At 40.9% G+C, this 25,741-nt stretch overlaps 1 protein-coding gene across 3 annotated transcripts in view; it reads left to right on the top strand.

The window, feature by feature from the left end:
- Positions 1–25,741, top strand: part of MNAT1 (MNAT1 component of CDK activating kinase) — a 124,959-nt gene that overhangs the window by 26,510 nt on the left and 72,708 nt on the right. For all 3 annotated transcript variants that reach the window (XR_009967038.1, XM_062630769.1, XM_062630770.1), the window contains exons 2-4: positions 10,066–10,218; positions 12,898–12,971; positions 21,258–21,361. Coding sequence is in view for 2 of the 3 variants with exons in the window: in XM_062630769.1 (XP_062486753.1) it covers positions 10,066–10,218; positions 12,898–12,971; positions 21,258–21,361 (331 nt within the window). In the remaining variant the exon portion in view is untranslated. The remainder of the gene's footprint in view (positions 1–10,065; positions 10,219–12,897; positions 12,972–21,257; positions 21,362–25,741) is intronic.

The following is a 25,741-nucleotide window of genomic DNA, read 5'->3' as shown; positions in this document are numbered from 1 at the left end:
TGCTTGCTTAATATGTAGAAACACAGTTTTGATGTTCCAAGGCTCCATATATAAACTCAAAAGTTGTCAGGACTTCTGTGGCTCATCAAAATGGGAGTTGGTCAAACCATTGAGTTTGGTCTTTGATTTCTGACAAATTACATAAAAAGAAACAGTTGATTTTACTGTATCATAACAACATTTGTGCAGGAGCTCCCACATAGCAGTTTGCCAGATTGATTTTTCAGTCTTTTCAAACCAAGAAAGTTTAGTGGTAGAGGACAGTTCTTTGTTGCATGTTGCTTTTTGAGCACTGACAGTATTTTCAGAGCTATTCGGAACATGGACAATGCAGTTACTGCTCCAACGGGCTGTTTCTTTTCAGTTGTTTTTAATTGTGTATATACACACCCACACTGTCCCTCTGTATTTGAATAGCTTAAGGAAACTGGACTGTGTACTTTTTATACTTTGAGTGAAATACAAGCCCCTGCTCTTGGCAGAAATCTGGCTTGGTTCCTCCTAAAAGCTGGGAGAGATGAGCCAACGTATAAACGTCATTCAACAGGTATGCTTGCAAGAGATCGGTAAAGGTTTTCATTTTGAGAGAGTGTTTTAAACGCTTGCATGTTTCCCCTTGAGAGTCCAAATCACTGCTGTTTTTATGGAAAACCTCGGTCATATACCTTGTTCTCTTACAGATGTGTACTTTTTGAGGTCAGACATGAAATATGGGAGTGTCTTGATGACAAGCCGTCAGTATTGTGATCAGGATATCCCATCATGCCACCTTTTAATTCCCCAACCTTCCCCCCCCCTTTTACTGTATAGCTGCATTTCCTTGTCGTGCTTCCCCATGCTGTTGTTGCGCTCTAAAATGCATTGAAAGTACAGAACAGAAGATTTTACTTGTTTCGGATCAAGTAAAAAATTTGTTGGGACTGTTTGGGTCCCCAAAGCGTTTATTTTCAGTTGTCTGTGTTTTAGTTTCTTTCCAGCATGATTTCTGGTGTATGCAGGTGTTTCATAAGACTGATGAAGTGAATGCTCAAAATATTTGAGCTAGCAAGACCTGTCGGCTCTGGGGGCAGTTCAACCCACACTGTGGTATAGGACTTTCTCAGGAGTCCTACATAGATATGGATATGAAAGGGGAAGGGAGCAACATGTCTTGTATGAACTTTGGTTAAACTTGTTAACAGTAAGTGTGTTTGTCTTGTGAGACAATGAGCAATGTTGAGCTGGATCATGTCTAAAAAATCACAGTTTCTGCATTTGGGGCAGACATGGAAAGTTTCGAAATGTGTTGTAAGTTTGGGTGTGCTGTGGGCAGCTGCTAATCCTGGTAGCAACACGATTTGATGTTTGTTGAGAACCCTGAAAGCTTGCAAAGGTTCTTATTCAAAGAAACTAAAGCATAATAAAAAGGTTATTGACATAGTTGAATTATTATTTAGTGCATATGTTTGCCCAGTAGACTGTAATGGATTTGAAGAGGTTGTTCTAGTACATTGGGTGAATTCCTGGCCGATTTTATGCCTACTCGTTGTGAAAGCACTTATTTCTCAAGGCCACACAGCTGCTATTGAAGTGTCAAGAAGTGGCCTGTCAAGTATTGGCCTGTTGTTTGACCAAGTTGACATAATTGTGCTGTAAGACATGTTTTTTTTATGATTGTGTGCTTAATTGGCTAGGCAGTAGTATTTCATAAAGAATCACTTTAATTTAAATACCTATGGAAATATTTTCTCTATAATACTATCCAGACTTAATACCATAAAAGGTTCTTTACTTCTTTTTTCTAGGAAAAAAGGTAAAGGCTCATCTGTGCTGGATAAATGTGAGTTAAGTTTCAGCTTGCTGCAAACTCTCTTGTCAGGTCCAAGCCACTTGAAATGGTTTAGTAGTGGAGATGTTGAAACACAATGGGTGGTGGAAATGTTTCTGTTTATTAGTAATTGACTCAGTATGGCCTTTTTTTGTTTAAAATGTCAGTCATTCAAAGCTGTAGTTCAACCAGTACCTGGTCTGCTTTTTTTTTTTCTGGTGAGTACAGTTGAGATGAACTGTTCTGTGTACTGTAGTATGTATATGGGTGGAAAATAGGGTTAATTGTGACTGAGTGTCTATGAAATTTTTGAGATGTCTGGGCTCATTTAACTTACTCCTTTCTGCAATATGGAGCAGAACTCGTCTGATAGAACAGAAAGAAAAGTGTGTGCATGCATCCTTTTTTCCAAAAGACATTGAAAAAAAGGCATGTGATGCTGAGAACTGACACGATACTGAGTACTGGCAGATACCGAAGTCTTTTTTGTTGTTGTTGTTTCGCTTGTTGCTTAAAGGTGCGGTTAAAATCAGCTTTCTGGAGTCTCAATACTAAATTACATGTTAGCAAAGTAGTCTCTGAGATTTTGTCTTGCAGTGTATGTCGCAGTGGACTGAACAGAGGGGAGCCACAGACAACTGGAGATAGCTTATAAATAGTGTTTAAACCCCCAAAATTCTCATCTGTTGATTGAGTTGTGATTTCTGCCCGAAACCCAAGATGTGTCTTACTGACATAACAATCTGTAATCTCTACATGGCGCGTGGGCTGCTTGTGAGAAATTTACTAGTTAAAGACTGACCTAGCGTTTTTTTTTTTTTTGCCAAATAAGATTTTGAAGTTGTCTCCTTACAAAGTGTGAACAGCAAAATCACCATTGCTAGAAGTTCAAAGAATCTGAACAGAGGAAGAGGGAAAGAGTAGCTGGTGTCTTCTCCCAGCTCCCTCTTGTATTTGGCAGGCAGTGACAAGATGGCCCAAAACCCATAGGCAGCTGCTTCTGCAAGTACTTGAATAAAGATTTCTGAATTTCTGAGGTTTGAAAAGGAAAAAGGCATATTTTTGTTCCTAACTCTCTTCTCATCTGGGAGCTACTGAACTCTTAAACTCCTTTAATCCAAGGCTCTTGGAAGCATTTGGTGTCATCGCAGCCACACTTATTTCTCTTTCCTCAGCTTTTGATCCTTAACCTGTAACATGGGGAAAATTACTTTTGCTCAGTGGCTTTGGTTTTTGGATCACTGATATCATCGCAGTTACAGACTCTAGGAAGTACCTGCCTATTAGGCCATGCCTATTACTTCATCAGCCTAGAAAATAAACCTGCAATGGCCAACTGCATATAGTAGACGAACCCTTGGCTATGTAGCAGAAACCACTGTGGGTTATGAGGACTTGCTAAATGAACTGAAGGTTGCGAAATAAACAGGTTTGACAGCTGCTTGCTCCAAATTGGGCTGTTCTTGTCTCAGTTCAAGAATCTCTGTACAAGAACACAAAGTTGTCTAGCCCAAGCTAAGCAAAAAGCCTTTGTTTCTAGAAGCATCTTTGATTTAAAAATCTAGATTTCTTTCTGTAAGCTCTCTCACGTGTGTTTTTCTATTGGTTCTTAATGTTCCCTTGTCATAAATCAAGAGTCATTCAATTTCTGCAAGCAAATTTCTTTCTGATATTAGAATGGAGGAACAAGTGAAAACACATCTTTTTTTTGTGCTGATTCTTTCCTTTCCATTTGTTCGTGGTTCAGGTCTTGGCTATATGGTGAAGGCTGCATTATTGGTTTTTAATCTAAACTGATTTTTCTGTAGAGAGGATCATTTGTTTTATGTTTTACTCTAAATAACACTAATCTTGGCTATGGAAGCTAAAGAGAGGCTTGGAGATTCTAAATATTTGATATCGTTTAATACTTACATCTACTAAAAATAGCCTTTGTAAAGAAAGGTAGTAGCTCATTCTGTAATGTACCTAGTCAACAGCAAAGCCATAAAGATTTTTTTTTTCTGAAATAATTAATGGTTGTGTATTGGAAGTCCTGCAAATTTCTGTTACGCTCAGCAAAATCTAAAATTTTAAAAGAAAGAATATCTTTTACTCCTGCTTGTGAAAATAACTCTTTCTTCCGTTTTGTTTGCTCTCTTGCCAGCCAAGCTAGAAAAGTAAGCAGTGCTAACGTAGGCCCCCTCAGGAAGCTCTTGGGAGAACTAGCTACACAGGATTTGGAGAAGGCTGAGGTTCTGAATGACTTCTTTACCTCGGTCTTCACTGGCAAAGGCTCTGACCAAACCACCCAAGTCTTGGAAGGCAGATGCAGGGACTGTGAGAATGAAGACTTTGTGGGCCCCCTGTAGGAGCGGATCTGGTTCGAGACCATCTTAAAAATCTGAACGTGCACAAGTCCATGGGTCCTGATGAAATCCATCTGCAGGACCTAAAGGAGCTGGCAAATGAAGTTGCGAAGCCACTGTCCATCATATTTGATAAATCATGGCAGTCAGGTGAAGTTCCTGACTACTGGAAAAAGGGAACTATAACCCCCATTTTCAAGAAGGGGAAAATGGATGACCCGGGGAATTACAGACCAGTCAGTCTCACCTCTGTGCCTGGCAAAATCCTGGAGCAGATTCTCCTGGAAGGCATGCTAAGGCACATGAAAATCAACAAGGTGCTTGGAGACAGCCAGCATGGCTTCACTAAGGGGAAATCCTGCCTGACCAATTTGGTGGCCTTCTATGATGGGGCTACAGAACTGATGGACAGGGGTAGAGCAGTTGATGTCATCTACCTGGACTTGTGCAAAGCGTTCGACACTGTCCCACATGACATCCTTGTCTCTAAATTGGAGAGACATCAATTTGATGGATGGACCACTCGGTGGATAAAGAACTGGCTGGATGGCTGCACACAAAGAGTTGTGGTCAATGGCTCAATGTCCAACTGGAGACCAGTAACGAGTGGCGTCCCTCAGGGATCGGTGTTGGGACCGGTCTTGTTTAACATCTTTGTCACTGACATGGACAGTGGGATTGAGTGCGCCCTCAGCAAGTTTGCCGATGACACCAAGCTGTGTGGTTTGTTTGATACGCTGGAGGGAAGGAATGCCATCCAGAGGGACCTTGACACGTTTGTGAGGTGGGCTGCTGTCAGCCTCATGAAGTTTAACCATGCCAAGTGCAAAGTCCTACACCTGGGTGGGAGCAATCCCAGGCACAGCTACAGGTTGGGCAGAGAAGAGATTCAGAGCAGCCCTTCAGAGAAGGACTTGGGGGTGTTGGTCAATGAGAAAATGAACATGAGCCAGCTTCAGTGTGCGCTTGCAGCCCAGAAAGCCAACCATATCCTGGGCTGCATCCAAAGGAGCGTGACCAGCAGGTCGAAGGAGGTGATCCTGGCCCTCTACTCTGCTCTCGTGAGACCTCACCTGGAGTATTGTGTGCAGTTCTGGTGTCCTCAACATAAAAAGGACATGGAACTGTTGGAACAAGTCCAGAGGAGGGCCACGAGGATGATCAGGGGACTGGAGCACCTCCTGTATGAAGATAGGCTGAGAAAGTTGGGGCTGTTCAGCCTGGAGAAGAGAAGGCTGTGTGGAGACCTCATAGCAGCCTTCCGGTGTCTGAAGGGGGCGTATAGGCGTGCTGGGGAGGGACTCTTCATTGGAGACTGTAGTGAATAGGACAAGGGGTAATGGGTTAAAACTTAAACAGGGGAAGTTTAAATTGGTTATAAGAAGGAAATTCCTTCCTATTAGGGTGGTGAAGCACTGGAACAGGCTGCCCAAGGAAGTTGTGAATTCTCCATCCCTGGCAGTGTTCAAGACCAGGTTGCATGAGGCCTTGGGTGAGATGGTTTAGTGTGAGGTGTCCCTGCCCATGGCAGGGGGGTTGGAACTAGATGATCTTTAAGGTCCTTTCCAACCCTAACTATTCTATGATTCTGTGATTCTGTGCTAATGTTTTGGGCCATTTTAAACCAGTCAGTGTTCAGGAGGCTTGATTCCTTATCTGAAATCACACCTCTACAACGTCTATGTGCCCATGTGTAGGGAATGCAGGGCACGTATCTTGTACCCTTTGAAGACACTATCCAAAACAAACACTCAGTTCCAGTAAGTGTAATTTAGTTGTTAAATATCTAACAGTTTTCTGGAGAGGAACCTCTGCTTGTTTTCTGCAGTGTACCAAAAACATTTTTAGTCCGATCCTTATCCTGAAGTCCTTGAACACTGACAAGAGGACACGTAGTGCTATTTGTGCACTACAAACCATCTAGATGCTTTCAAAAATGTGGTGTCATTTTAGACTGCTTAGAGACCGAGCCATTTGTTTTAATATTTCATGGGGATGAAAGAGAAGAACAAGAGAGCTTAAACCAGTGTCCATGGAAATGAAAATGAGCATGCTCATGTTTATTATCCTGATGTGCTAGACCAGGAGACTTTATTGTTCCTTGAGGTGTTGTGATTGCTTTTGTTGGTGATGTTGCTTATAGTCTTCCCCTGCTGGCCATGCATATGTAACTCCCTGAGCATTTTCTATTAATAGCTGCATCCAGATGACTCTGCTCCTTCCTCCTCAGGGGAGGACTCATCACACTTCTCCCCTGTTCCAATATAGGTCTCTCATGGGGTCACAACTCCTGCCAGCAAACCTGCTCCAGTGCAGGCTTCCCACAGGGTCCCAGCCTTCTTTGGGCGTCCCTCTGCTCCTGCATGGGGTCTTCTCCATGCTGCAGGTGGAGATCTGCTCCACCATGGACCTCCATGGTGGACACGAGGAGGTGGGGGGATATACTGCCTCACCATGGGCTGTGGGGAAACCTCTGCTCCAGTGGCTGGAGTGCTTCCTCCCCTTCTTCACTGATCTTGATGTCTGCTGGACTGTTTCTCTCGTTTATTCCTGTTACTCTTGCCTGGCTGCTGTGGCTCTCTTGTAGTAACTTTTCCCCCTTCTTAAATACATTATCCCAGAAACACTATAATTGTCACTAGTAGGCTCAGCCTGGGCCAGTGGTCGGTCTGTCTTGGAGCTTGTTGGCACTGACTCCATCTGACATGGGGAAGACTTCTGGCAGCTGCTAACAAAAGCCACCCATGTAGCCACCCTGCTCCCAAAACCTTTCCGTGCAAACCCAATACATCAGGGTAAAAACTTAAATCCAAAAGATAATGAAAGATTTTAGTGAATGTGTGAAACATAACGCAGATCACAGAGGCCGTACAACCTCAGTGTGAAGAGGAGAATTGACAGTATTGTACCCTGAGTGCTTGCTTAGACTTCATGTAACGCTGTATACTCAGTATTGAATAATAGTGAACAATATATGTGCCTGTTTTTTAAGTATGAACATTTGTCATCATTGGTTTCTATGTGCAGCATATATGCATATGCATTTAATATATATATGCATATAAACATTGCTGATTTACGGCTTCCAATTTAAGAAAACATCATGTTTGCAAGGGAATTAAGCAGGTGGTTTGGTGCAGTGCTTATCTGGGGAAAGCTGTATGTGATGTATTGTCCAGTAAAAGTTGCACTGAATGATGTCCTGCTTCCATAGTCACTGTCCTTACACTAAGGCGAATGAGAAGGGTTAGACTTGCAAAAAAATGGAAGAATCCCCTGAATTGATGGGGTTTATGCATGATGTGGGAGCTGTCAGCAGTAGTGTTGGGGTGTCCCCCACTGCTGCCTGGGATGTCTTGGCTGTTGCATGGGTTGGATGTCTTTGGGTAAGTCATCTAAATTGCTTAAAAAAGGGGGGGAGGAAGTTATTCTGTACTTTTAAATTTTACAGTGTGAGGTGTTTTTTGGTTTGGTTTTTTTTAGTCATATTTTGAAATCTTTATTTCAAGACATGAAACAATTTATTAAACCCATCTTTATTGAAATCTGCCTTCCTAGTGTTTGCATCTGCTCTGACTTCAGTGGTCTGTAGCACTTGTTTCAGAAGGATTCAGGAGATGTGTTTTTTCCTTTCTCAAGAATTGGGTGGAAGTGTGTGGCCAAACGCATTTGCCGTCACTGGGAAAGCAGCTGCAGTTTGTTGAGGTGAGGATGACAGACTTGCTAAGAAGTAAGCTTGGGATCTGTGTGTGTTAAATCTATCTGGAGATACAGAGGAGGCAGGATTTGGAGAAAGTCCAGGTCTGCCCTTGATTTGTCCCATATAACCCTTTGAATTCAGAAGGAATTACCAACGAATAAATATGAGGGTGGGTGTGAATGAGTGAGAATGGGATCACCAGACACACGGTTCCCATTGTGAGGAGTTAACTCATCTTTTTTCTTTTTTTTTTTTTTGCTTTTATTCATGGAAAGCTGTTTTCCAGCCTTAGAAACACTGGCTCCAATTTGGGAAGACACTGAAGCACTTGTACAAAGTGCTAAGTGCTCTTCCAAGGAGGGGTTTTTCTTTCCATGGTCAAGTGTTGTGTAAACTTGAAATGTCTCTGATATAGGGGAGGGGAGCAGGGAAGTGGTTTCATAACGTCTGCACATGGAGACCCTGTATTGTTGGTCCTTAGGCAACACAATGATAAAAAAAATCCCCAAACAACCAAAAACCCCAATACAGACACCTGCACTAGGATCTACCTGCCAAGTTCTGTAGGTTTGCACTCCCTTTTTTTTCCCTCCCTGTGCTTTGGCTGCTGTGTTCAGAGAGACACATAAACAGCACAAGCTGCCAAAATGGAGACCATGAAACTGTCCTTATGTGCTGCTGTTGCATGCACAGACGTGTTAGGGGAGGAAGGAGAAAACCCTTTCCCTGCCTTGCCTTCTCTCTTGTATTTAGTGCTGCTTCTCCCATAACAGTGAGCTAAATGATTTGCATAAAGCTTGTATCTTGAGCTGTTGTTCAGTAACTTCTGAATTTCAGGCCTAGTGTGCTAAAAGGTTTGAGCTTTTCTTTCCTAGATAAATCGCATTTAAATGTTCTTAGTTTTCTAACTAAAGGAATTCTGGAGCAGAAAAACATCAAAATAACTTCAAGGTTTGCTCTTTAGCGTTGGCAGCTGCTGTGCGTTTTGAAACTGTAGTTCTACTTGTATTAACAAAAAAAAAGCTCTTTTATTTTTTAATTGTAAGATACAATTGTGTTTTGCACTTTCTAATCTTGAAAACAGAAGCTGGGTAAAACTGGTTGATCCTAGCCAGCTCTGCCTCCGTAAGTACTGGAACCAGTTTAGTTGGAGGTAGGTCAGCAGAGTGAAAGTTTTGGTTAACATCCTTTGCAACCATATCAGTATTGTTTCTCTGAACTTGTTTAGCTTTTGTGCTGGGTTGGTGGACGTATCGTATAGCTCAGCCCTTAATGTACAACTACTTTGGCTTCAATATAGCAAAGCTATAAATAGGGAGTCTCTTGCCTCCCCTGCAGTCGGAAATGACTGCAGCAGGTGTTGTCCTCTGCTAGAAATTTACACTTTGTTAGTACCTAAGTACTTTCTTTTCAAAAAGTGAACTTTCTTGTTTTGTGTTCTTCCTTTATTAAATGCCAGTTTGGCTGGTCAGCATACATCTTGTTAAAATCTGAAATCTTCATTAAGAGAAAAGAAACAAAAGCAGAAAGGTATTTTTGGTTTATTTCTGTGCAGCCTTTGTGTAAAGTATACTTTATGTGTAATTTTAAAAAGTGGTAACAGAAGGCACAGGAGAGCTGCATAATGCTCGTCGCTGGTTAAAATGGTATTTGAATTCTTCTAGCTGTGTTAAGCTGGAGTTTATCTTAGGTTTGTTACAGCAGTTCCTGTGTGGTGCTACTGGTAGATTCTTGACAGGCTGTGGCAATACTTGTATTGCTGCTTTTGCTAAATAGTACCTTGCACTGTGAATGTCATAAAAACAATAAATGGGGCTTTTTGTGCAGCAAGGTAGTACGCGGAGTAAATAAGGATATTGTGATCTGGTCCACGTGAAATGAATCTGATGGTGTCACTATACAAGCTTGCCCTTGACACAAACCCCATCATTGTGTTTGGATTAATTTTTGGTCTCAGCAAAGAGGCAGAGTTGTTTGGGGCAAGGAGAATAAATGCATTTGCACTGCTGAGATTGTTTTCTTTCAGCCAGTTTGGAGCTCCCTTGCCTCCTTGCCACTGTTGGGTGCTGGAGAAATAGTGAAATCAAGGAGAGAAGCACTGGCACTAATCCTTATAGTGTGTATGTAAACAACACGTAAAGGGAACGATCCTGTGTTTTGGTTACTGTTTAACATGCATCTGCCTTTATACCCCTTCCTTTCTCCCGCAGATGTGAGAGCTGTGTGGAACTGCTGTTTGTGAGAGGGGCTGGGAATTGCCATGAGTGTGATACCCTTCTGCGAAAAAGTAACTTCAGGGTACAGCTCTTTGAGGATCCTGCTATTGACAAGGAAGTGGAAATTAGGAAGAAAGTGCTGAAAATGTGAGTATCACCAGTTAAAAGAACAGAAGGCGGATGTATTGCATGAATCACCATTTAAAAAAATTAACTTACTTCTAGAAGAAAAGATGAGATAATTTATTTTTTGAAGTGACGACCCATGAAACTGAATCCATTTAATTAATATAGAGGAATTTCAGAGAATCTGATTTTATGCAACAACTGAATTCTCAGTGTAGCCTTGAGGGATTCCTGTGTAGCATTAGAGAATGTTGGGTGTTTCTGTGTGGCCTTCTTTGGTGAAGACTTGCCTCCTAAATGGAGGTGATTAGATATTGCTTTCCCCTTGAGGAGATGAACATGGGAGTGGGGCAAGAAATAGGCCCTTGATTGGTTTAATTCCTGGGAATATGTTCTCAGAGTTGATGGCCAGTTCCCTTCAAAACAAAATTGACAAGAGAAGCTATGTTCACATTGTTTTCTACTTCACACAGCAACTGCTAGTAATGAAATGCTTCCTTAGGAGCCTTGTGTTACTACTCTGTCATGCAGATTTGAGAGCTCTTGGAGTTGAGACAAATGAGGTGAAAAATTGCATCTCATGTTCTGTGGCTAAAAAATGATGTTTTATAAGTAAAATAAGTAAGCCAGTTGATGTTTTGGTGGAAGAGGGTCTGCAGCCTAACAAACCTGGGGAGACTTGTGTCTGCAAAAATGTACGTACAGATAAATTGTAAGCTTGGCAGCATTTATCTAAGGCTTAGCACAATACTTAATGAATTGTAAGATGCAGGAAACTAAAGACCAGTCAGTCTCACCTCTGTGCCTGGCAAGATCATGGAGCAGATTCTCCTGGAAGCCATGCTAGGGCACATGAAAAACAATGAGGTGGCTGGTGACAGCCTGACCAAGGTTGCCGATGACACCAAGCTATGTGGTATGGTTGATACGCTGAAGGGAAGGAATGCCATCCAGAGGGACCTTGGCAAGCTTGAGAGGTGGGCCGATGCCAACCTTATGCAGTTTAACCAAGCCAAGTGCAAGGTCCTACGCCTGAGTCAGGTCAATCCCAAGTGCACCTGCAGGTTGAGTGGAGAAGAGACTCAAAGCAGCCCTGCAGAGAAGGACTTGGGGGTGTTGGTCGATGAGAAAATGAGCATGAGCTGGCTTCAGCGTGCGCTCGCAGCCCAGAAAGCCAACCGTATCCTGGGCTGCATCCAAAGGAGCGTGACCAGCAGGTCGAAGGAGGTGATCCTGGCCCTCTACTCTGCTCTCGTGAGACCTCACCTGGAGTATTGTGTGCAGTTCTGGTGTCCTCAACATCAGAAGGACATGGAACTGTTGGAACAAGTCCAGAGGAGGGCCACGAGGATGATCAGGGGACTGGAGCACCTCCTGTATGAAGATAGGCTGAGAAAGTTGGGGCTGTTCAGCCTGGAGAAGAGAAGGCTGCGTGGAGACCTCATAGCAGCCTTCCAGTATCTGAAGGGGGCCTGCAGGGATGCTGAAGAAGACTCTTCATTAGGGACTATAGTGATAGGAGAAGGGGTAGTGGGTTTAAACTTAAACAGGGGAAGTTCAGGTTAGATATAAGGAATTTCGTTCCTGTTAGGGTGGTGAGGCACTGGCACAGGTTACCCAGAGAAGCTGTCGCTGCCCCATCCTTGGCAGTGTTCAAGACCAGGTTGGATGGGGCTTTGAGCAGCCTGGTCCAGTGGAAGGTGTCCCTGCCCATGGCAGGGGGGAGTGGAACTGGATGATCTTTAAGGTCCTTTCCAACCCAAACCATTCTATGATTCTGCAATTCTGTATGATACTGCCAAGATGTGGGGAAATTTTGTCGTTGACTACCAACATGGTGATGGGAAAAGTAGTAATAGTTTTCGTGTTTGATAAAGTCTACTGAAGTTAAAAGTCAAGCTGGGATGAAGTCAACTTAGTTGACTAATTATGAAATATAGTTAGAACAGAAAGTATTATAAAATGCTTGGTTCACTTGGATTTGACAGATTACTTTTTAGTAGGCAGAAAAAATGTCCCCAGTTTGGAATTTGGGCAGAGTACTCGGGTTTAGATTTTTATACTCCTGGTGTAATGTGTCTTGCTCCACAGACCAGGCAGAATCTCAGCTTTATGTTTTCTTGGGAAGAAAGCCCAAAGTCTTGACTTTGAGAGGCTGTTCACATTCTAGCCAGTTGTCCCTTCATCTTACTAATTTTTCCATCTATCAAATATTGGATAAATGAGTTCTGGAATGTTCTATTGATACACAATGAGTGTGTTGCATTTTCAGTTTGCTGCTGACATGCTTTCTGTTGTTGGTGCAAAGCCAAGCTCCTTTTTCTAATACTTATAGAAAAGCTTTTCTTGTGGGTGTTACTGTTGCCTCTGGCATTCTTAACAGGTTTCTTGTGTTAAAGGGCTGACTTGGAACTAGGGTATTCTAGTCCCTGTTCTTCTGTTTACATGTAACCCTGGAAAAGGAGTTGTCAATTAGGAGGCAACAATAGCACCTGTTTATGCCAGGCTGGGTCCTTTCCTTTGAAAGAAATGCTTCTGTCTCCTCTTAAGGATTCTATTTGTTGGTCAGTTGTGGGAGCAGCAAAGCACATTGTTGATAAAAATAGGCCAATACTTAATAGGCTTGCATGAAGAGCCTTACTGAATTGAAATCACATTTTTGTGTGTTTCTATAAATAACTTGTTTCTCTTCTCTCAAAGATACAATAAAAGAGAGGATGACTTTCCCAGTCTAAGTGAATATAATGATTTCCTAGAAGAAATAGAAGAAATTGGTAAGTCTTAATGCTTGCATTTTTGATGTGCTGTGCTCATGAGACCATAGCTTTTTACCTTCTGACTCAGCTACCTATGAGAATGTCCAAGTTGAATTTCTGTAATAGGATTTATCATAGTATCAGATGTTTATCTAATTACCTTTTTCTGTACATTTTTAATCATATTTTCTGAACTGTAGGACATTAAGTAAAATATTTTAATCTGCCAGGGAAAAAAAAACATGTTTTGAAGAGGAATCGGTGCTTTATATCTGGAAAGGAAAGGCTTGCAGGGCACTGTCTGTGCTGTGCTGGGAAAGATTAAACAGAGAAGAGGAATTGAAATTTTCATTATATGCCTCCATTAGCTTTATCTACCATGACAGAAGCCATATGGTGTCTTTCATCGTTTTTGCTTCTGCAAGTACAGTAGTTGAAGCTGCTTTGAAGCTGATGACCTTACATACCACTGTGGTAGCATTTTATGTTGCTATGCAGAAAGAGAAGGTTTAGGAACAGACATTGATTTCTTTCTCTTTGGATTAGTTGAAGCAGAACTTTGCCCTCTGGGGAAAGGACTATGTTATCAACAGAGTTTATTTTCTTCTTAGTTCGGGTGATGTGATCTATGGTGGAGTGATGGATTTTGCTTAGAAAAACAAGGATGTGTTCAAAGGAGTGACTCCTAAATGGTTTGTTTCTTGTTTTTATGAGCTTCTGAGGCTTCTCCTTTTTTGTGTCCTGGAGGAAGAAGAGGTGGCTTAGAACATGCAGAAGGAGCAGTGAATGTAGTTTGAAGGAAAATGTGGAGATGCCACTCCCTTTCAGTTTCTCAGAGGAGCCCTTGCTCCTCTTTGCACTGTGTTGTTTTGTAGAAATGTATCCAATACACTTACTCCTGTGAGTAATATGTTGTTTTTGTTGGCCTCGGAAAGATGAGGCTGGAGAGCTAAATTGTGTGGCTGGGAAGCACCAGGCGCACTCTTATGGCTCCAACTATCTGGAGGAGATGATGTGGGTGTAGTTCTGTTTGCATATTTTTTTGGATGGTGTGGGGTAAGGAGGAAATGAGTAGAAAGAATGGATGCATCTTAGCCAGAATATCCTGGAAGAATCTCTGTGCTCATAAAAAGGAAAACTGCTTCTTATTTATGTAGTATTAAGTACAGGTTTCCCACTTACTGCTGTTGCAGGGGTTTTTAGCATCTGCAACAAGGGAGTTGAAGTTTTACTTGAAATTACCTTAACCGCATCTATTTGTGCAAAATATTACTGTTCTCCAGCTCTTGGGATTAGGTTGTTAAATTTCAAATGGTTCAAGAGCCAGCATTGGTAAGTTGATTTAGAAGCAGCAGAAATCATGGCTGGTCTTTGTAACCTTGTGACGAAAAGTGAATTTGTCAATAATTGTGCTGGCCCTGCAAATGCACAGTGAAGCAGCTCAGCAGATAAGATTTAGGTATTGGAGTTAGTTGCCTGAAAGGGATGCCTAAAATACTAAGAGGAGCGTTAAGTCTGACTGCCTCCTAGTTTCCTCATGTAGCAGCCGGGGTAATGAGAGGAAAGAAGGGGTGCAGTCAGGAGGCTCTTAATTTCCACTGTCAAAGGGGTCATTTATGCTGTACTAACTTCAGGCAGATGCGGAAGCTGGAGGACAGGTGAGATTCAAGAACACTACCTAGGGTAAGAATTCAAGCCTTGTTCTCCTTTCCTTGGTCACAAACCTTGTTGCACACATCGTGTTCTCCCCAAGCCCTTCCCTGCTTGTGCGCATGGACAGAGGTCTCCACTTGACAGTTGTAACACTATTACTGTGTTATTAGAGTTCTTCCAGTGGCTTTGCTGTGCATGTTGCATATGGTATGACTGAACGATGTGTTAAAGTTGCCTTTGCATTGTTACTTCACATTTTACTGCTGAGAGTAGTTATTTATGTTTTTTGAATATATGAATTCCCTGTTTGCATGTGAAAAATTAGGCTGGAAGATGGGAAAGAAAGGGTATAGTCATGCAGTGCAAAGTTTTGTCTTGTGGGACCAATGTACAGCAGGTTGGCTGGTGGCAGTTGTTGAAGCTACCAGGTAAGGAAGCTGGGGAGCCAGAGAGCTGCACTTCCCCTTTCTCCCCTTTCCCCAGACTTTCAGCTTTTCTGTAGGAGGGGTGAGGTGCAGCTTTACCTTGTTTTCTCTTTACTGGCAAGCTTCGTTTAGTAAGTTGTTATGGGGGTTTATATGAAGTAGTTGCTTGGCAGAGACAAAATGTAAACTCCTGTATAAGTACACATGATCCTAGCACAGTTCTGATAGTTCTACCAAATGTTACAGGTAGGTCAGATCCAGCATTTGCAGTAATTGCACTGTCTTACTCCATTGATGTGATATATGACCTCACTTGAAACACATTTTCCCCCTTCATATCAGGCATGTTATACCTACAGACTTTTTCTAATTAAAGAAAAGAGTTGGGTGGTAGAGCGGAAGTGTGTGTGTGTGTGTGTGTGTGAAGGTCAAGCAAACATTAGGGTAGTCACCTCTTAAGATTTCTATTATAAAAAACACATTTTTGAAGTGGTTTAGAATGTAGCCACTAAATAATGCTTTGGGCTAAAATGTGTTATACAAGGCTTTAAATAGAAACCACATTTTAAAGCAGGTTTTCCCCAGAAACTAAAATCAGTTGGACAATTTGAGAACATTGTAAACACAGTTTGTTGTCATTAACATTAGGAAGAAAAATAAAATGAAAGGGTTAAAACCTGCCTTTGGGAAAGGTGTAAGTCGGGTTTATGCCCATATGATGAGAGGGGTAAGATTAAACCTTAGAGTGTTGTTACAAGTTATAATCTCTGGACATAATGTAACTTCTGTTCACTCTTTCTACAAGGAAAGAGTTTCTTTCACTCTCTATTTCTTCCCCAAAGTATCTTCATAGCCAGTTTTTCAAAACCTTTCCGTGTAAGCTCTCCAGAGCAGAACTCACCTCTGAGCATGTGTGTAGACACTGCCTGGCACCATTCTCCTGATACCTGAATGAGGCCTCTAGGCATTACCGCAAAACAATTGTTAGTGGTAATTATTGGTTTTTAAAAACATTCAGTGCATTTGACTTGGAAGGAGGCTGCTGTATTTGTGCCCTTTGGATTCCTGTATCTCATTACTCCTCTACGACTATGCAATACCAGCTGCCTAGTGACTTGTCTTGCTTGGAACATTTATCTCACAAGCGATCCTTGGGTAGGAATAATTTCGGTATCTATAATCACTTGTGGGTTTTGTTTATTGTTTTGTGATTTTGTTTATTTCCTCTGTGTGTGCACATGAGGGTGGTATTGCTGGTCCTGACAATGAGAATAACCCAGCTTGGAAGGTGAGCGACCTGATCAGAGGTAGATTTCAGTCGTCTCACCTGTACAATGATTTTGGTATCACACTGCTCCAGTCAAAATGATCTTTCTTAGACTAGTGTGGCTGAGTGATCTCATTTATTACTATGCTAAGGTATTTTTCTGGAATATTACCCAATAAAAGAAAACTGAGGATAAACAAAAGTAATTATTAATGCCTAACTAGATTTTTCTGGCTTAGCTATGGGTTTTCTTTTGTTTCTGATAATTATTTTGTTATAATCGCAGAAATGTTAGTTGGAAAGGACCTGTTAGAATCTATTTCCTCTTTTCTCCTCCTCACCCCTCTCCTACTTCTCTTAAAAGTGCAGGGACCATGCATCCAAGTCACCAACCAAAGGTGCCACAATAGCTCGGGGATTCCCAGGCAGGCTGAGGGTGAGAGCTGGCGATTTATGGTGATCATAATTAAGGAGCTGTTTGTAGTAAGGTGGGAGGAATATCATTTATAATAAACTGATACTACTAATTTTCAACTTTTCAGCTGGCTTATACCAGCAATGCTGATCAAATAGATCTGCATTGTAGCAGAGTAATCATCTGCTATCTTGCCAGAGAGGGTATGTTCCGACTCTTTGAATAATAATGTTACCATGTAAAAAATATTTGTTGTCTCTTAAGGACCTAGGAGAAGTCTCAGAAAATTTGCAGTGTCTCAGACTAAACTAGGGAGATTTTGGTGGACTGAAAGTCCTGCAGTGGAGTGACATTCATTTGTAGTGCTCTGGCTCCAGACAAATTACTGTGCGTGCCATATAATTAATATTTTTGTCTGATTTTCTTTTTTCTAACTAGATTTTTTTCCATTTGTTGTAGAATTGCATAATGAATGTTGCTGTTTTAAAAAAGCACTGAAAGCCTCCCTGTAGAGGCTGAATTTTAGTAGCAGTGAATTTTACCTAAAAAGAATGAAATGTTTCAGAAAAACACAATAGTCTTCCTGTTACACTTCAACAGCTATCTCAAGGCAAGTCATTTTATAGACCAACCAATGTGAGATGGATAAGTAGATAAATAATTGTTACATACAAACCAGCTTCTGTTTCTTTTCCCTGAAGGGTTTTAGGCCACTTCCATCCGCTTATGCTATATTTCAACATGGACAGAGTAAGTCTGGCTTCTCTTTGAAACCTTTTCAAACTAGCCATCTGCTTTGCCAGTCATATTTAGATCTATACCAATATTTTGTCAGGATAGGTGTAGCATATGAGTTAGGGGTTTTTAACTCTTTATGGTTCTTCTAGTTTCAGAATTTGTTTTGTTGTGTTTTTTATTTTTAATATAATTCCTCCAAATGTTCCCTTTTTAAATTTCTGGCAGAACTGGCAGGTGCACCCCCCCTGACAAAAGCCTTGGCAAAGATGTGAGAAAAGCCTGTGAAGACTTTCTGCCACAGCTGCACAACAAAAGCCCATAAAAGTTTCCCACCACAGGCATTTTTATTGTAGGATGGAAGATGCTATTTTCAGTTATTAAAGGACAGCTGTTGATACTGATGCTGATACAGCGGTTTAAGGTCTTACTTAACAGTGTTGCAACAAAACGTGGCTCTTCAGTATTTGAAGTCTGAAATGTGGATGACTTGGTGTTGAGGAACAGATGCTGATGACCAAAGTAACGTTCCTCTTCAACGACCATGAATCAATATTCAGTGGGAGAAATTTACTCTGGCCTTTGAGGGTGCTGGAGGTATGAATCTTTCTAATTGCTGGTCTCCTACGGTATCCTCAAGTGACAGAGTAGAGTAAGATGAGTAGAGCAGAATCAGCATGGTATAAGCAGATGCAACTGTTCAGAGGGTTTTACCTGTAGTTTGGTTCCAGCCACAGGATGAAAACAGAAGGGGAAATAAAACTGTCTTTCACCTTGCTGCTAGTAGAGCAGTGGGCGTTTAAGGTGGCTACTGAAGATTTCTCAAACATTGATGCAAAAATGTATCTCTTACGTGGAAATGTTACTTCATATCAAGTAGCAAAATAAACCCGCTTCTGTAAGTAGCTCTAAATAAAGGCGGGATTGGCAGCACATGTTTAAAACTTTCCTGCTTTCCCTACTATGTCTTTTAAATCTTACCGCTTTTGTTTTGCAAACCTAAGTTTTGACTAGTTGAACCTATTAAAGGTAACTGAGAAGAAGAAAAACCTTGAATGTTTCAAGTAGCAATAGTTGCAAAACCTGGATAGATCCAGCTTACTGCTGGATTATTTAAAAAAAATATACTGAAGATGTTCCGGACCCTGAAGAGGCATTTGGCATCTCCTCATGCTGCTCCCCTTGCACCTGAAGGTGGCATCTGGGCATCCTGCTAGCACAGCATTTCGCAGATGCTATTTCTTTCTTGTGTCGTCACTGAAGAGTTTAGAGAGCTGGTGTGTGGATTTAAGGAAGTGCTGACATTCCCATGCAGCTGCTGTCATTGCAGAGCGCTGGTCTGATTGTATGCCAGCATCTTCACATGACAATTCTTCTGTGCCATAATGCCTAAATATTAAGCTGCTTGTCATCTAGTAACTGTAAGATGGAAATTTGGAGGTCAGTTTGGAAAATAATATGCCTTTTGGGGGGGGGGGGGGAACCCAACCAAAATCAAAACAAAAAAAACCACCAAACCCTCCCAAACAAACAAACAACAAAAACCCCTAAAGCATTTGAAATGGATAAGTAGTTTCCAGAAACCAAGGAGTTGAACTTTGAATGGCTTGTTTGGGTTACTGCAGTGCCCAGAGATTCCACTTGAGATGAGATCGAGACTGTGCGCATAGGTGCTGCATATGCCTACAGTACAGAGATACAGCAGTTGATGTGTAGGAATAAGGAAGCTTTATATCTCTACTCCTGATTCTTATTGGTGGGAGACCTCCAGTAGAGAGGGCCAGTTATCTGCCCCAGAACAGTTGCGAAGCTGGAAATTGAACTCTGGCACCCTTTCAAATTCTTAAACGGCAAAACCAGTCTCCATCTCAAATCTTCCTCCTGAAGTGCTGAAGTGAGGGTGATGTGGTGGAGGAGTTCAGCTGGTTTAGGAGCCAGGCTCAATTAAAATACAGCTTTTGGGGTTGATTTTTTTTTTTTTTTTTTTTTTTTCTTTTTTGCTTAAGGTTAGGAATTTCTTCAGCTGTGTCTTGCCTTGCCCTTTTAGTTCAGTTCAAGGAAGGACTGAGTACATTTGGTAAGAGTGAGACAACATGGTGGTTCAGTACTCCTGAAAAGAGAGTATTCCTATTCCCATCTGTACGCTTTTAGTACTTCCCTTGTACCACCTCTGGCACTTGCCTGACCCATTTGTTGAGCCAGTTCAGGTTACTGGAGGGTGTCTGTTGACACTGCAAAGCATCCAGGGTGTCCTGGAGTCAGACCAGGTGAAAGAGTGAGGCTTATGCCTGGGAAGAGGGACATAAGAGCAGGGCTGCCCCTTTTGAACAGTACAGCTGGATTTGAGAACTGAGCTGCATCCCACAACTTCAGCAAAATGTCCCTATCCTGTTTTCTCTGCCCACCTCCATTTGCTCCCTGCTTTGATTTCTTGCTGTTCTCTTTGCTGTTGTTAACTGATTTACTAGGCTATTCATGGTTTAATTTACCTAGAACCCTTCTAAAAGTTCATTTTTGCTGAGTGGAGAGGATGAAGGAAGTGATGTAATCTTTACCAAACTGAGATATGTGCTGTCCTGATGTGTAACCACAGACTTCATGCTTCCTTCCATTTCTTTCTGGCAGCCATATTTATACAAATGATTTGGCAGTAGTGCATGTGCCCAGGGTTCATTTGGGCCTAGTTGCCTGAAAACCTAGGAGGAAGGAACTGAACCATAATCTCGCAAATCCCATGCTAGTTTTCACTAGAACCTCTTTCTCTTCCTCAGGGTTTGACTTAACGATGCCATATTGATTGCACTTTCTTGCAAAAGGGTATTTATCAATGGCTGGGCAAATCTCTCTGCTGCTCTTGTAGATTTACTGTAGCCATGTGACAAATCCTCTTCAAGGCCTTGAGTGCTGTATGTTTGCAGTCTTGACAGCTTTAAGGTCATGGGCATGAGCCCAGCATCCACTCTGAATGGTGATCACCAGCAACTTCCCAGTGATAATGGCTTTCAGTTGGAATTCACTTGACCCACAATTGAACCAGTGACCTAGGGGTGAAGGCTCAGGCATTGTATCAAATTACTAATCATCCAAACCGTCTACATCTTTCAAGCTGTTGATGATAGAAACTGTTCAATTTCTTGAGTTATCTTCTGTGCAATGTGTAGATAATTGGGAATGTTGTGCTAAACTGTGGAGCTTGCTGGCTGACCCTGCTTGCTCATAATTTTACGTGAGATACAGTCTATCAGTATGAAGGGATATCAAAAGAATGTCATTTTACCTATGCATCTGGATGCATCTGCAGATTCTGCATAATAAAAGTAATTCTAAGTTATTGAGTAATATGAAATTTTTTTGTGTATCTGAGAATTTGAACGGTCTCTAGTCTTTGTACATTAGATAATCTTATGAAATAGAGTGACTTAATTTCTAACCTTGTCTTAATATGTGTATGTTTAGTCTAATTTTACATGATTACTGTTCTTAGTTGTAATGCTACTTGGAAAGGTTAATGTTTTACAGATACTATGAACAATAATATTATTCATGTGTATCATTATCAGTATCACAAAATAGGATGTAAGACTCAAATTGTCATCTACAGATGTATAAACCTAAAGGAGCTTGGCTAACTGAGGTTGCGTTTAGCAGGTTATGTCTTTATTTGCAGGGCATATTTAAATAAATTCTGTTGTTGCAATGTTTGTACCTGGTACTAGAAGGGATAGAGAACATAAGAGTACTATTTCTTTGTCATGGTCATGCATGCTGACCTAATGCTTTTGCTTTCTGTCTTTCTAATATTTATGTAGTATATAACTTGACCAACAATGTGGATTTGGAGAACACCAAAAGGAAAATGGAACTGTACCAGAAGGATAACAAAGAAGTCATTCAGAAAAATAAGATAAAACTGGTTAGTTAACTTCTCCTCTGCCCTACAACTTTTATTCATTAGTTACAGAATTAAAGGATTTTCGAAGTGAAGTACTTTCTGTAATGTCTCAAAAACAAGTCAAAGCTGAAGGCGCTGTGCAGATTTCACTTTGTATTTAAAAACTGTAATATGCTGATGTTCTGTGCTACTGATATTTAGTGCTGTGTAAAGAGACTACATTGATAGTTGAAATGTAGTCACGCTTTATTTTGTGAAGGGCTTGAAAAGAAGGGCAGGGAGTAAAATCTGCATGTAATACATCAGCACGGCATGAGTGCTGGCAGTGTCATTGGACAATATCCAGGAGAGACAAAGTTCGTTCCTGTACCAGGACAATCAGTCCTTTCTCATCTGAAGGAAAAAAGGAATCCAGATGCAGACATTATGACGCTCCCAGGAGAGAACTGTAAAATTGAGGGAAAGCACGGATCTGGTTTATGCAAAATTTAAAATGAAGGATGTTGAAACAAACATTAAAAGTTTTGTTCAAGAGCTGATAACAATAACATCAAGAGAATTATATATATGATCTGTATGCAAAACATACAGTTCTTTGAAGATCCGTTCGTTAAAATACAGTTTAGGTACCATTTTGTTCTTTAACAATAAACTTGTGTTTCTATAAGAAAATTTAATCTGTTAAATATTTTTTCAGTGTAAAAACACACATTGTTATCAGTTCTTGAAGGAAAATGTCTGCCCAGAGTGTGACATAACAAGGTTTTATGTTTGTATTACAGTTGCACTCAGGACTTGCTTTCAAATCAGTAGGGGAGAAATCCTCAATTCCCTGAAGTCTGTGGCAAAACTAGTGGTTTCTTTAGCGCTAGGATTTCACAGGAGGAGATTGGAATCTGAAAAATGTTTGTTTGAACCTCTTCCTTTTAAAGGCAAGGAAATTTCCCTTGGGGTCCATCTCTGATCTGTTATCCTGTCTCTGACACTGTGCAATATCCTATGCTTCAGAGCTTGAAGAGACCTGCCAAATCTTTGGCTACATGTCTTACTTTACAATGTAGGTGCAACCTCTTAGGGTCACAGTGAGAATAGTGTGCTTTGCCTACAGCCCACTTTCTGTTCACTTACGTGACTTGCAGACAGCCTGTGCGCTAGCTGTGTGATCATATCAAGCAGCACAGTAATACTCTACCCACCCAAGCCCTCTGGGTCTTCTGTTTTCTGTCCTTTGGGGTCTCTCTGTGGCTACAGGCTGTCTGGTGGAAGCTGGGCAAGCCTGTGTGAATGCAGACTTACTGGAGATCCGGGGACATTTCTTTTTTATTTCTTTTTCAACATTTGAAACATTCAACATTTCTTTTTCAACAATTGAAACTTAATAATAGACTTGATACAGTTGGCTATTACAAAAACTGCATGATCTTGGCCATAAATTTACCCCTCTCCCAAGAGCTGCTCTTTTTGGCAAGTTTTGGGATGTCTTTACTCCATAAATGGTAAAAGGTGTCCTAATTTCTTGCCTGAACTTCTTATAGCAAGTCACTGTCCATTCATTCTTGGACTCACATAAATTTTCCTGTCCACTGTAATAGCTTGCTTCTGAGGAATATAAATACTCTTTGTTCATGTTGGTGTTTTTGTTACCCTTTGCCTGTTTTAGTTTGAATTTGTGTTTGGCAAGTGGAAGGGACCAGAACTGAAAGCAGTATTGTAGCTAAGATCTTAACAGCCTCTTGCAAAAGAACAGCTTTCCCATCTTTACTGGAAATATGTTGACATGATCCCAAGACTCGTAGCACTCTTACAGGAGGTTAAAAATCAGTAGTGGTCAAGTAGTGCATCAGGGTTTTTCCTCATTGGTTTTGAACTGATGAATTAATGTCTCCAAAAATCTATGGCCTTGTAAATTATTTTGATCTTACTTCTGCTACTTCTTTCCCCATGAGTATGTCATTGTTTCTTAAAAATCAAAATATGAAGTTACTGAACCAGCCACCTCAGGATTTAAGTGACTGCTTGTTCTTCTGTCAGCTCTGTAGCCAGTTCCTAATACCCTTGCTACTTGTGTACTAACTCGTCTGTTAGATCTGTAGATTTAATGCAGAACCATGTGGAGAAAAATTTTAAACAGATAGGTTTGGATGAAAAAGTGAAGAACTTGTGGAGGAGGGGTTCTTGTTATAAATTGATTTTTATATATGATTGTTGTGGTTTAACCCCACTTGATAAATAAGTACCATGCAGCCACATGCTCACCCACTTCTTCCCCTCTCCTGGGGTTGGATGGGGAGGCAAATCAAAAGAATGTAAACCCCATAGATTGAAATAAGAAGAGTTTAATAACTAAAATAAAGTATAATATACTACTACTAATAATGATAAGGAAAATAACAAGGGGAGAGAATATAAAACTAAAAGGAGAAAGGAAAAAAACCCCAATCCAGCAGTGGTGCACAATATGATTACCGCCAGCCTGACCCGAGTAGTGATCTGCCGTCCTGGGTGACTCCCCCCAGTTTATATACTGGGCATGCCGTGCTGTGGTATGGAATACCCCTTTGACTGGTTTGCGTGGGGTGTCCTTTCTCTACTCCTTCCTTGCTTCTTGTGCTTCTCCTCACTGGCAGGGCATAAGAGACTGAAAAGTCCTTGATCATCAGGGTAAGCATCACTTAGCAACAGCTAAAACATTGGTGTGTTATCAGCACTGTTTGCATACTAAAGCCAAAACACAGCACTGCACCAGCTACTAGGAAGAAAATTAACTCTGTCCCAGCCAAAACCAGGACAATTATAAATTCTGCTTATCTACATGTATAGAGTCTTGCGCTCTGAGTGGACTACAGTTTTCCCAAATGTGCCTTCTTCCTTCAATATCTGCTGTTCTCCAGTCATGAGACATATGCTTGTTACTTCCTGCTTTGTCACTAGATGTTTAATTGCACTTGCTGCTTTGTTCAGTCTTGAAATAGTTTTGTCTGAACTCTGTGATGAGTGTTTTTCTTGACTGTCCTTTCTTGAATGTGGTGAAACATTATTATGTTTTCTATTTACTTCTTGCACTTGTCATCTTGAGTTTACTTCAGGCTTCGCCATGTTGGTCTTTTTCCTTAGATGTTGGGACTGTGTCTAGGTTATCTTCAATGTTGACACAACCATCACTGCCCATTGAACTTCTCTCCATTCTGTTTTACTGTTTTGTTTGGTCTTTCTTTCCAGAAGGAATTTGATCTGACATGCGATAGTTCTTCCTTTCCTGTAGTCTGATCTGATTTAGGTTTCTACATCAGTTTACTTATTTCTGACTATAACTTTTTTTGGTCTGGTTCTTCAGACTATGTCTTTGAGCACTTTCCTACCAGCTTTCTTCTGTTTCAGTGCAAATTCCAGGCAGTCTTTAGATGTAAATGTGGAAGAGGCTTGGAATGTCTTCAAGACCCTAAGCTCTTCAATTCTGTTGACTGAACTAACTAAATCCTGTAATTCTCAGAAATAACCTCAGTCAGCAACTTGGGGATTTTCTTGTTTGCTTGTTTCCTTTCATTAAATGCAAAGAGAATCCAGTTTCAGGTGGTCACTTGTTGGTGACCAGCTCTTTTCCAGCGTCACTTCTATAGTTAGTTATAGTTATAAAATGAAAGCACCTTTTGCTGGCTTGGTGGCAGGTGGTGAGGTCTGACAGCTCTTGCATCCAGGAGTAACTGGGCCTCACTGGGACCCATTGGCTTGATCTGCCTGGTGAAAGGGTGCTTTTCAGCATATTCTGGCCTCTATCAGTTAACTATACTTTATGTTACAATTTTGTAAGAACAGGTGTTACCAAGCTCTTGGCTGAAATGATGTTTTGCTGAAATGGCTCCTATCAATAAATCATCTTTTTAAGTTGTATGCAGGTTTAATTATCTCTGCATTTTTACTGAATCTCCTTTTGCTTTAGTATTTTTTTTGTGGGGAAGATTTGGACAATGTTGACTGTATATTTTGTCCTATACCTCTTACAACCAAACTGACATTCTTTTGATTTCCTCTTCCATATAAATGGTTTAATCCTTTCATTTTCCTATCTCGGAACCCCCTTCTTTTTTTCTTTCTTTTCCTTCACTGGGATTTTCAAATACAGATTATTAAGAAGGTTAAATAAAGCTTCTCAAGAAATAAATCCTGAAGCAAAAACTAGTCACTTTGTCCTAGTAATCTCTTATTTTTCATCTTGTGTCACATGACTATAATCCAGATGATAGGAAAAATTCCTTGTTTTCTGGGAATGTGACATTTTTAAAGTTTGCGCTTAAATATGTTATAGCTTTTAAGCTTTTCTGTTAATATTCACAGCTTTGTAATTGCTCATTTTCCTCCTACACTGCTGATAAGCACACAGTGTTGTTTGCACAGAAGGTGCAT

The sequence above is a fragment of the Pezoporus occidentalis genome, unplaced genomic scaffold (assembly GCF_034315485.1).
Source record: "Pezoporus occidentalis ecotype Australia unplaced genomic scaffold, CSIRO_AGI_Poc_V1 ctg36, whole genome shotgun sequence".
Classification (NCBI taxonomy): domain Eukaryota; kingdom Metazoa; phylum Chordata; class Aves; order Psittaciformes; family Psittacidae; genus Pezoporus; species Pezoporus occidentalis.
Note: the sequence above shows the minus strand (reverse complement) of the source record. Positions and strands in the feature narration are given on the sequence as shown.